Source organism: Musca vetustissima, unplaced genomic scaffold (genome assembly GCF_032173495.1).
Source record: "Musca vetustissima isolate MV318-11 ecotype Yass unplaced genomic scaffold, APGP_CSIRO_Mvet_v1 utg14379, whole genome shotgun sequence".
Lineage (NCBI taxonomy): Eukaryota > Metazoa > Arthropoda > Insecta > Diptera > Muscidae > Musca > Musca vetustissima.
The window spans coordinates 22,565-35,737 of record NW_026875551.1 but is presented as its reverse complement, the minus strand read 5'-3'; the positions used below and the strand labels follow the sequence as shown (position 1 = coordinate 35,737).

Sequence of the window (13,173 nt, the reverse complement as noted above, 5' to 3'; positions counted from 1 at the left end):
TTTTTTAATAGGAAAAATTGCTACCTATTGGTCTGTTCCCGTACTGCAAGAATCTACTCGATTTTACTATTTTCTTCGATATCATAAATGAAAATTTGTTATCGCAGTAAAAAGTAGAAGATTCTTGCAGTACGGGAGCAGACCATATGTTAAGGCTAGATTATCAATTTCATATCTTACAAACTGTTTATGTATTCTGTCAATCAGCGATGGACGTCTACAGAGGTTATGTTCAATTGTTTCTAGCTGTTCTTTGTCCTCACATAGACGACAGTAATCCTCTCCGCTGGAGTCCCATTTCGAAGTGAGAGATCTAATCTTTCAGTGACCTGTTATGATGCCCACAATGATTTTGATCTCTCTCTTATTATGTGCCAACAGCGAAGAAGTTCTTCGGCGAGAGAATTCAGGCCAGATAGCTTTTGAGATTCTGCAACCAGGTTCTCTCGATTATCTGTTACCGACTACCTCGCCGTAGAACAAACGGATGTTGCCAATGAAATAGACAATGGGTGGTTGCACAGATCTCTCAATCGGAAGATTGGACAATTTTGAGCCCCTTCGAGCAAGATCGTGGGCTATCTCGTTCCCTTCTATGTTACTATTACTTTTAGCGCTCCGGTAGTCAGGACCGAAGCCAATCGCAGATCGAAATTGCTACCTTATGGGAGCTCAAAGAACCAAACAACAGACAATTCGGTTAAAAACCTAACACAATGTTTCCGAAATACTGAATATTAAGTGCTGCCACTTTATGCAGACTATCCTCAAAAGTGGGCCGATATAAATAGTTTTTGGTAGGGAGATTAGCAACCCAATGCAAACTCAAAGTACCAAAGAGCCAATGCGGTTAAGAAATATCAGCCATTTCGGTTTAAAAATTTGTCCAAACTTCCCAAAATACCGAATAATGGGAGGTACCATTTTATGAGGGCTACCTTAAAAGGTGAATAAATATTGATAATTTTTTGTTGAAAGGTCTGCTTCCCGATGAGAAATCAAAGTACCAAAAAACGTGCCAAAAATTTCCAAAATATCGATTATTTTGGGGTACCGCTATATGGGAGCTATCCAAAAAGGAAAACGATATTAATAATTTTTAGTATGGAGATTTGCTACCCAATGGAAACTCAAATTATCAAATTACAAGTAATTCAGTTGTAAGACGTACCGAAAATCCCCAAAAATACCGAATAATGATGGAAACGTTATATGGGGTCTATCATAAAAAGTGGACCGATATCGGTAGTTTTCACCAATGGGAACTCAAAGTAACAAATTACAACTAATGGTGTTTTTACACGATATGCATTTTACATACGTGCTGTCACTTATTTCATCCATATGTAATTCCTTATGTGTGTCAAAATTAGCAGTGTACACAAAACATTTATTTTTGTGTTCAAATCGGCATATGTATTTTACATATGACATAACCTATAAACAAAAAAACACTTTTATTTTTTCTTAAATCAACATCATTTTTTATTAAGCACCTACAAACGAAATAATAACTTGTAATTGTTGCCTTTTCATCCTTTTCTTTGAATTGCAATTGAAATATTTTCTTCCAACAATGTGTTTCATTCAAACAGCTGATTTTCTTATGTTTCACATACGAAAATAGAGCGCGTCCTATTCGGAAAAAAATACATATGTAATTGCATATCGTTTTGACACATTGAAATTTCCGTATGTTTCACATGACGAGTTCGATTTCCATATGTAAAAAAGTGACAGCACATATGTGAAATACATATCGTGTAGAAACACCATAATTTGGCTGAAAAATGTGTCTAAAATACAGAATATTGGGGGCTAATGTTATATGGGGACTATCCTCAAAAGTGGACCGATATCAATAATTTTTATGCGTGCAAATTATTTCTATTTTGATTTAACCGAATGATAACGTAAATCAGAATTACCGATTTCATTTGTTTTATCAATTTATTTGACATATATGGTATGGAATTGACAATTTAAGCACAATGTAAATGTACTATAAGATCCATATTCTTATGTTATCAACTCACGATGAATAGCGCAGGACCTGACAATATATGTATTTAAACGATTCCTTTTAAAATAACCCTAAAAAGGCTAATATGTAGTAGTTTGTTGTATCGCCGTAATACTTTAGTGTTATGTACGTTTTGCTATCAATCCTTAGTGAATACTATAATTGATTTAAAGAAGAAACATTAATCTTGCATTAATTCTTTTCAATTTCAATTCGTTATCAAAACACGATGAATAGCAACGAAATCAAAGGAAAATTTATTTCATCCATCTGTACCATTAATTTTTAAGACCTGGCAATATTTCTCTAAAAAGTTTTATACAAAATAACGCTAAAATTAATTTAAAAAAAACATATGTTTAGCAATTTAATGTATCGCCATACTACTCTAGTCGTAATGTTATCAATTCCCAGTGAGTACTTTAACCGATTTAAAGAAGAAGAAACGTTAATCTTGCATTCTTTCATTTGCAACCAAATTCATAATTATTCTTGTTACTTTTTGACACCTTATTCGTAAATAAAAATTCCATAGTAATGGCAACCCTGCCCCTTTGAAAAACTGCGAAAGAATCACAAAAAATCTAAACAATCAACAAAATATTGCAAATTGTGAAATAATAAACAACGATATCGAAGTCTACCTAGCTAATTGTGTTAATTATTTAATTCTTGTCATATGGAAATTGTAAGAATTTGACTGTGAGTGAGTGACGAGAATCCATCCCATCCATCCATGGCTGCTGCACAAACGCCAAGAGATTTAATCACCACAAAAACAACAACAGTAACAGCTGCAACAATAACAACAAATGCGGCGATACCATCATCAACATTGTCCTTATTGACACCGGGAAATGGTAGTGTTGGTGGGACAATAGAATGTCCAAATTGTGATAAGAAATTGCTGCCCCATGAAGTGGCTGGTCATGTCAATGAAGAAATGCAACGTCTCAAACAAACGCCAATAACAACAACAACGGCGATAGCAATGCGTAGTACTGCCTCGGATGAGCTATTGGATCCTCATGAGGACACAACAACATCATCGTCAAATGATGCCGGAACCACATCATCATCTTCGACAACAGCAACAGCCAATGAAAAACCTAAACCCTGGTCAGTATTTCAAAGGGTACAACGGAACCGCCAGTCACGCATGAAGGTGAGTAGAAGAACAATCTCTTTTTGTATGGCTTCATTTGTAGAGGATGTTATTAAATGCAAGTTTTGCTATTTTCTCTTCTTGTTGTTGTTTCTTTTATTTAGCGTAACCGCAAACGTCCTGTCCTACCCGAACATCCATGCCCTGTGTGTAATGTAAATTTCCCCCAAGATGAAATCCAACAACATGCCGAAGAGTGTTTGCGTCGCAGTAATCGCACCGCAAATGGACGCAGCAACAGTGCCGATGATCATTCCAGTAACGATGATGAGCCTGGCGAGGAATACGAAGAATATGAATGGGCCGGACAGAAACGTATACGTGTCTCAAGTTTACTACAAGGTGGCTATGCTGCCATAGGCATTGGCCAAATCATTACCAATGGTAGTGGTAGCAGCAGCAATCGTCTAAATGGAGCAGCAGCAGATGATGATGAAGAAGATCTCAATGTGGATGAAGATGATACCCACATATATGGTCCATCACAATATGCTGAAAATGATGTCATACCCTCACACATCATGGATGAGGATGAAAGTGATGTCACATCGTACATGCGGCGTTTGATTACGGCAGGTACTTCGCAGACTTGTTCGACCAACCGGACGACAAACACTAACACCACAGATAGTTGCAATTTGAATACATCTTCCTCCGCCGCTTCGTCGTCGTCCTCGTCCACATCTACAACAACCACACCGTCATCATCATCCACAATGTTGCCACAGACAACAGCATCCTCGTGCTCCTCAGCTCTGGTGGCGGACGTTCTAAACAACGACGTTCAAAACGAACCAAAAACGCCTGCTCAATATCAACAAATTATTGATTCCCTAAAGGCCAAGTTGCGTCACTACGAACAACAGTACATACCCGGAAAATATAAATGTCTCATCTGTTTGGATGACTATCGGAATCCGGCAATTTCGGTGGCCTGTTGGCATGTCCATTGTGAACAATGTTGGTTGCGTTCGTTGGGCGCCCGTAAACTGTGTCCCCAGTGTAATTTAATTACAACACCCAAAGATTTAAGACGCATCTATATGTAAGAAGGTTTGCAAAAAACAGTGAGGTGAAAAAGTCGGAAAGTGGTTAGTGGTTCTCCGAAGAGATTTTTCCAATTTCCAAAAACAAACACGAGAAGAGTTACGTATTTATGTACCCCAAGCGATCATATTGAATGTGTAGTCTGATATTGTGTCAATGTATGCAACTCAGATACTAGATGGAATTTCGAAAATTTCACTTGGATCCCTAAAAAAACTAGACTTCAAAAATGCTCTTAAAATAATCTGGGCCTGGACCAAAAACAATAAAATCCTCACACAAGTTCCCTGAAAAGCAAAAACCTCTGGGATATTCTTAAAAATCTCCACAAATCCTCACCTCAGGGATCTTTAAAAAAAAATCCTACACATCTTCACCAGTATAGACGGAAAATGGAAGTTGTCAATATAGGCTTTGATCCTATATACCGGCCCGTTTCCTGGTCTTTTGTAATTTTTGTAAAGGTGATTTTTCATTCCGGGTTTTTAGAGTCTAAAAAATCTTCTCGCAAATGAGCCATGGCGGACCACCATGTAAGGGTCCAGGCTGATTTTACAAGGTATTTCGAATTTAAACATCTTGTGACAGAAAATTTTCAAAATTGGTCCATGTGTTGACATAGCAAACATGTATAAAGTTCCACCCTAAAAGATCGGTTCCTGTAATATAGTATTTCGATTTGCAGGAGAATGTAAAACTTTCAAAGTCGGTTTAGACATTTTAATTAGAAAATCCCCCCTCTTGAGGACCATGATCCCCCTAAAATGGTGAAATTCATTTACGGCATTTAAAGGCCAACATATAAGTATAGGCCCATATAACCGCAATATGTCCGGCACCAACATATATATTTTTTATTAAACAATATAATTTGAAACTTGCCTATATTTTTTGGAGGTTGCAAAATATTATCAGATTATACATTCACAACTCCTGTATACATAAATATATGTTTCCAATTACTTTGAAATTTCAATTAAAAATTCATCTCTCAAAAATATGAATGTTTTGTAATCCTTCTCTAGAACCGACCCCACACCCACGCTTCTCCATGCTATGAATTGTTTTAATTTTATTTTTGTTTGTTTTTTTTTTTTTTAATAATTTATTTTCTATTATTCTTTCCACAATTTTTTGTAATATTTAGCGTAAGATATGTATTCCATTATTTGTAAATTATAGTTTATTTGCAGAGCTATATTAATATACAGTGTATATCATTCGATATATATTTTTCATGATTCTGTAGTATGTAGAGAACATGTTGTATTTGATTTTTAAATTTTAAAATCATTTTAACTTCGTAATTTTAATGGTTATAACAAACATAAAAAACAGGTATTTTATAAAGATATATATAAACGAAAAAATACAATTGTGTTTAGCTTTTAAGACTTCATCAGTGCAGTTACAATAAATAATAATAATAATAAATAATAAAAACAGCAACAATAAACTTAAAGAACAGAAATAAATAACAAAAATAGTTTTAATATTTCATTCACATTCATGTCATTCACATTCTTAACAAATCAAAAATATTAAAAACCGTACTAATTAAAACAATACTTAAAAAAATCCTCAAAAAATATCCAGGAGATCCCTCAAAAATATTCTTTTAAGGAATTTTCACATGGATCGAAAAAAATTACTATACTATACTAGATACTTAGAAAAGATTTGTCAATAAATTCTCTACTGAATGCTTAAATAAACCCTTGCTGGATCCTTAACAAATCCTCACATGTATCCCTAAAAATCTTCTTAAAAATTCTTGGCCTGAAACCTTCAAAATGTTCTAAAAATTATCTTCGACTGAATCCGAAGTATAATATAATATTTCCGAAGTATAATATAATATTTCACTCGGGTATCTTTAAAATAATTCTACCAATCTTCGCCTTTATCCCTAAATAATATTCTCGAGAATTTCTTACAAAATCCTCCCCGGTGTCCTTAAAGTTATCCTTTTCAAATTCTCGTCCGTATTCTTAAAGAAAATTCTTAAATAGCCTGGATCCTTATTAAAATATTTTTTCAAAATCCTCGCATGTATCCTTTAAAAGTATTCATAACAGTTCCTCACCTAAATCATTAAAAATTGCGTGGAACCCTTCAAAATCTTCTTAAAAAACTTCGTATGGGCCTTAAAAAAATATCCATAAAAATCCTCACACCAAAAAATGTTCTTAAAAATCATTTAACATGTTTCTGAAAAATCCTCTACTCCGCGATCTTTAAAAGATTCCGACAATCCTTCGCCTGTAACCTAAAAAAATATTCTTAAGAAAAATTCTTACGAAAAATATTCTGACAAAATTATCGCTGGTATCCTTAAAAATATATTTTGTATAAAAGTTCTCGCCCGTATCCTTAAAAACTTTTCTAAGAAAAATCCTAACCAGGATCCTTATAAAATATTTTTACCAAATCCTCGCCTGTATCCTTAAAAATATGCATAACAGATGTTCGATTGTCACCTAAATTTTAAAAATGTTTTTAAAGTCGTTGACGTAAAAAAATCTTCAAAATCCTCGACTGCAACTTAAAAAAATATTCTTAAAAATCTCGCCTGGGTTCTTGAATATATAATTTCCATAAAATTCATTAAAAATCCTCTGCGTGATCATTACGAAAAATCGGGATCGTTATGAAACATTTTTATTTTTTTCTGTATTCTTTTTAATGCTCTTAACAGATCCTCAACCAAGTCTTTAAAATCCTCGCTTTAAACTATAAAAAAAAATTTAAATCCTTAAAACAAATTCTTATAATATATGTTCTTAATATCTCCCCTAAATTCTTAAAAATATACCCAAAAATACTAGCGAGGACCCCCAAAATATATTCTTACAAAATCCTCGAATATATCTTTAACACTAGAACGCCGAAGGCGGTCATTTTGACCGCTTTTTTTAAATTTGGTGAATTTTTTATAATAAACGCATGGTACAATTATAAAAGGTAACAGCAAATCCCAGCTGATTTGATTCCAACGTAATACTAGTGTCAATATGAATTTGACAAATTATGTTTTTAAAAATCACCCAACAGGAAAATTGGGAACGCATACAATTTGAAATTGTTCTTTATTCAATGTGCTCCCGTATTCAATTTACTCAATCTGCCTGCTGGGAAAGTTTGAGGAAGCAAATCTTTCCTGAAGGAAAGCATTGTCATATGTGTTACCCATATATATGGCAATGGTATAATTAAAGGAAAAATGTGGAAGCGATAGAAATATAAATTTGATAGATTTTCATTCATGTTTTTCAATTTTTATTTTGAGGATTCGAAAATATTCCATTTTCAAAATAAAAATAATTTGATGATAATTTGTTTGTTTGTTTACATTTTTCTGTCAAATGAGTTGACACTAGTAGAACTTACAACAACAAATTTCCATGTGGTTGTTGTATCGTTTTTTGTACAACAACACTTGCTGTTACCTTTTATTATTATACCATGTAATAAACGTAATTCTATGAGGTACAAAAAGTCACCATATTTAAAAAAAAGTGTCATTAAATGCACAGTTGCTTTTGTACTTGAAATTGGAAAGCGGTCAAAATGACCGCCTTCGGCTTTCTAGTGTTAATATATATTCAAAAAAACCTTGCAAAAATATTCTTTAAAAATCAAGGTCTATTGATCCCTGCGAAAATATTCTTTAAAAATCCACGACTGTATCTCAAGAAGTCCTTTAGAAAAAATTTTCTAAAAAAGATCCACGTGTGTAGCTCAAGAAGTCCTCTAGAATAAATTCTTTAAAAAATCCAAGCCTGTAGCTCAGGAAGTTCACTAGAAAATATTCTTTAAAAATCTACGGCTTTCACAGTCCTCTAGAAAATATCCTTTAAAAAACCCACGCCTATTGCTTTAGAAGTTCTTTACAGTCTATATCCTTTAGAAAATAATCATAATAAATCCACGCGATAGTCATCTAGAAATTAATATATATATATATATATATATAAATATAACGCTCTGGATCCCTCAAATATATTCTTCAAATTTTACGATTATAACTGATTGAAAATATATTTATTAACAATTCCGATAACTCATTGTTCAAAAGTCGACTTACAAATCCCTAACATGATGAACTGCAAAGACATAGTGGGCTTTTACACTGTTGGTCAGGGGCATTGGTCATGAGAGTTTTTTTTCTCTCTCATTGGTAAACTGAGAGATATTAGAGTTGCGCTATTTTTAATTTTGTAACTAGTGTACTTTTTGTTCACATAAAAGTACCAAAAAAAGTAGATTTTTTTACTATTCGTGAATACATTTACGGTTACATTATAACAAATAATGGGTTTAAATATTGGCTAATATTTCTCGATAATTATTATTTATTGTCATTTGAAGTAAAATTGTAGGTACCCGCTAACAGGCAAAAGGAAACGAGATAGACACATGGTTCCTTTTGAGAATATGCATAGAATCACTTTCTGAGCCGATTTGCAGTACGTTTACATTTAACCGGATTTCGTTAACCCAGTGGGTTTCAATTGTCATTTCCTTTGCATATCTGTCAAATAAATCTTCATAAAGTAGGTTAACCCGGTAAAAAGCTCTAATGTACAAGGAGTTTTATGCATCTTGTAGATGTTGAAAACAAAGTGCAGGTCGCATTTATGAACCGATTTGGATGACATTTAGCACATCTCACTTATTTGGCCTAAGGACGAACCCTTTGCAATTGAAGAAAATCGGTTCAGATTTAGATATAGCTTCCGTATAAAGATTCGTCAGGTTTAAGGAAAATGGGGCACCAAAGTCCCTATATATCTTTCGATTTGCATGAAATTTGGCGTAGGGTACAGAATTAGGTCCAGAATGATATGTACTAAGTTTCGAGAAAATCGGTTCAGATTTAGATATAGCATCTATATATAAATTTCCTCCGATTTAAGGTAAATGAGGCACCAAAGTCCCCATATATATTTTGATTTGCACAAAATTTGGCATAGGGTACTGAAATAGGTCCAAAATTATATATGCTAAGTTTCGAGAAAATCGGTTCAGATTTAGATATAGCGACTATATATAGTTTTGTCAGATTTTATGTAAATGGTGCACCAAAGTCCCCCATTCTCGGTGTCAAAATTTTTTTGATTTATTTCGAATCTACTCTAAATCTTGAATGTCCCTACGAAATTTCAAGTGAACATCTCAAGAACACTTGAAGATCAAGTGACGGCAAGAGTAATTCTCAAACTTTAAACGAATTTTTCTCGAAGCAGTGTTTCACGAATGGCGGGCACGATAACTCAAAAACTAATAATCCAATCGATTCCAAATTTTGACACGTTTCTCTGGGAGTGTATAGCTCTCGTATGAACTAGGATAAAGGCAATCGCTGTAGAACTTCCTTATTTTTGGTCAAAAATAGACGAATTTCGAATTTTTTTACAAAGGTCCGCCTTTTTGTTAATTTTTGTGCGAAGCCAATAAAATCTAGTTTATGTACTCTCTCTATCACCCTTGGAATTTCCGGATTCCGATATCACCCTTGGAATTTCCGGATTCCGATATTCCGGTGAGGGGTTATAATGCCCGGCATCAAAAATAACGACTTTTCTTTTCGGTGCGGAATATTGATAAACTACTCAAAATTATAATTACTTGGTCTGTTCCAGTATTTTTTTAGTAGTAAAGCAAAATTGCTCTCAGAGTACAAAATAATTTGAAAAGTTCGGGAACGCAAATTTAGTAAATATGTCAGAATTCGATGGCAATACTCCAAAATCAACATAACAGTCAATCAGAAGTAGCCATTCCTGTTTACCATTTTTACTCGGTCAAATTTTTCGAGTCAAAAGTTTACAAAGGTGACGCCATTTTGTTTTGATTCGATTGAGGTGGGTGACAATGCCAATATCGACAAACTCCTTGCTCGGCACACAAATCGGTGTACCAACTTTCACAATACCATTTTCGACCATTACACCCATGACAATGGGGTCACGAGACTGTTTAAGATGAACTGTGGCAGTATCTTAAGTATGCAGGAAAAGACGGCAATTGATTTAAATTCTTCGCTCTTCTTTTGTTTCAGTTCATCGCGATAGGCGATAAACTTATCAAATAAAGTACGCAAAAAAAATAAAAATAATAATTTCATAAAATTTCAAACTTCACTTTTGTAACCAAAATAATCCAGGTCTAGTCCTCTAGTAAATATTCTTTAAATTCTCAATTGGTCTAATGTCGACTTACAAATCCCTAAACTAATTGAAATGTCAAAAGACCAAACAAGAAAATCAATTCAACAGAATCAATTGAACTATATGAACGAAAGGAACTAGTTACACGAATGAATTGTAACTAGTTCCGTTCGTTCATTTCACAGAGTCGTGCAACACAACTCGTACTACAATGAAGGCACCAACAACCTACTACGACGGATAAATGAAAATGTACACATGAAAAACAAAAAATAAAAAAAAACTCTTTAAAGAGATGAAAAAGTGAAGTGAATATGAAGAAGAAAAAATGCAATTAAAGAAATAACATGCAAATAAAAAAAAGAAAAATAAAAAACCTGTACATAAAGAGTAAACATCCCAAAAATGTAGTGCGTATAAATGAATGAATTTTGTTGTTGTTAATTGTAATGATGGCGCTGAACTACGAATACAAATAGCTGACTGGCTGGATGGCTTGGTTTGCTTGCTGGTTTACGCAAATAATACCGAAAAAAGTGAGCAACAACAAAAAGAAAACAACAAGAAGAAAGAATAAAGTGGAGTACAAACTGGTTTGTGTGAGTGTGTTTGACATCGCTGTCTCTTTGTGTTTGTGGGGGGATAAATACGAAACGAAAAAAGTGATTAAAACAAAAAAGTGAAAACTTGAAAAGTTACTTTTTGTTGTTGTATTTGTTGGGGATTTGCTTTGAAGTGGTTTGCTTGTTTATTATTATTGTTGTTGTTGTTGTTTTTGTCGTGTTTGCTCGTCGTGACGTTATCGTGTGCATTGTTGTCATCTAGAACGTCTCTGCCGCCGACGTTGCCACCGTTGTCATTTGTTGTTTTTGGTGTGTGTCTGTTTGCATGGCTTGTTTGCCCTCTGCCTTGCTGCTCTGTTGTGTTTGATGCGCACACACAAACACATACACAAGCAAATGTAAACATGTCCGCCGTTCGTCGCCGCACGCTCGATGCCTGCCTGCCTGCCGTGGCTCGTTTAGTTGGTTTGCCATGTCGTTAATTCCGTGTGTGCTTTCAGTTTTTTGATTTCGGTTTGTGCTAAAACAACAAAGCCGTCGCAATTTTTGCAACATTAAAAATATAAAGTTGGTTAGTGAGTGAGGTTGTGTGTTTCTCTGCACTCGCTCCCCCCTCTCACCCACATAAGCGCAGTACTGATACTCTTATTGAGGGCCATAACACATTATTGTTGTTGTTGTTCGTTTGCCGTCGTGTTCTGTGTGTCAAACGAAAAAGAAAACAAAAATGAAAACAAGGAATCTGTGATTTTGTATTTCCAAAGAATTCTAAGAAATTTTGAATTGGAAAAAAGGTTTGAAAAGAAAAAGAAGAAAAAACAAAAGCAAAAAATAAAGAATGGAAGCGAGATAAAAGTTTAGTTGGAATCTTCCTTAAAGTTTGTACCCATAATTTTTTTGTCGGTTTGTTGTTCCATACAAATATACAAAATGAAGAAGATGCATTTGTGTATGTGTGAATCTGTGTTTTTATTTTGTATTCTTGTGAAAAAGGGTTCTTTGAAAAGATAAAATAAACAACAACAAACAACACAGCAAGAAAACAAAAAGGAATACAACAATCAGTTGAAAAAAATCAAGTTGATTCTTAAACGTAGAAAAGGAAGAAGAAGAAAAAGAAGTGGAAAAAATAAAGAATACCCAACAATAACAAGTGAGAACATTTCATAAGAAAATGCATCACCGCCACCATAAGGAAGTGCAAAAGCAAAAAATTGCAAAGCCGCGCGCCAGTTAGACGAAGAAATCCAATCGGTACGAAAGTAAGCGAATAAGTGACCGGTCGCCAAAATCGCGTTTACCCCACACTATTATACGCGAAGAATGTGAAGCTCCACACTTTCCGACGCCATCTCGAAAATTCCAAATTTACTGGAAAGAATAAAAAATAACTATAAAACTAAAAAAACGTGGATCATAAATATTAATTAAAAAATTAAAATAACACAAGAATGATTTTTTTTGTCAAATGTATATGTCTATAGAAAAAAAAGCAACAACAATGGCAACTAATTAAAAATTATGATGTACAAAAAAATTATTTAACAAATTTAATTAAAAATAAAATCAATGAAAAATTCGTGAGTGTGCTTGAAACCATGTGAAACAGTTAAAAGGGCCAAATCCCTCCCCACCCCAACTTTACAAACACCATATTTCGCTTTTTGGAGTTTTATAGAAAGTTCTAACGAAAAATGCAATTTTGTTCATGTTGCTGTTCGTTTTTGTTGCAATTGTGGTTTCCTGTATCCGTCAGATAAATAAGTGAAATTTTATGTTGTGGCAATAAAGTGAAATATTTTAAAAAACCGTGAGAAAAATAATAAAATATTGTTTTTAATATTTTTTAGAAAAAAAATTGCATAACAAAATACTTGTACGAAAAACCATGAAGTGGTTAATTTTCATTTAAAATAAAAATGTGAAAACAACAATATGCAATATTCAATTTTTTTATATTTAATTTTTTTTGTTTGTTTTGGGAATTGTGAAATAAATTACAAATTAAAAGCACCATTTCGTGAGAGAAAACAAAAATAAAATTTGGAAAAAGAAAAGCATTTTTGCAAATAATTACTCTCCCATTCAGTGAAAGTCCTTATATGAAAAACCCAAAAAGGTTAATTTTCATTAAAAAAAATATGTGAAAACTACAACAAAACGAAATAATAATTAAAAAAATATAATTCAAGTGGTACGATG

At 33.5% G+C, this 13,173-nt stretch overlaps 1 protein-coding gene across 1 annotated transcript; it reads left to right on the top strand.

Annotated features, from left to right (window-relative positions):
- The first annotated feature begins 2,759 nt into the window (after positions 1–2,759).
- On the top strand, positions 2,760–4,237 carry LOC133338034 (E3 ubiquitin-protein ligase RNF220-like). Its single transcript, XM_061546218.1, has 2 exons — positions 2,760–3,188; positions 3,293–4,237. The coding sequence occupies exons 1-2, from the start codon at positions 2,760–2,762 to the stop codon at positions 4,235–4,237; spliced, it is 1,374 nt and encodes a 457-aa protein (XP_061402202.1).
- Positions 4,238–13,173: the final 8,936 nt, after the last annotated feature.

What these genes read in the sequence shown, in the direction of transcription:
- LOC133338034 (XM_061546218.1), top strand. Translation starts at nt 2,760, where the DNA reads ATGGCTGCTGCACAAACGCCAAGAGATTTAATCACCACAAAAACAACA. An exon ending in ACCGCCAGTCACGCATGAAG is followed by an intron (nt 3,189 to 3,292) that starts GTGAGTAGAAGA and finishes TCTTTTATTTAG; the next exon opens with CGTAACCGCAAACGTCCTGT.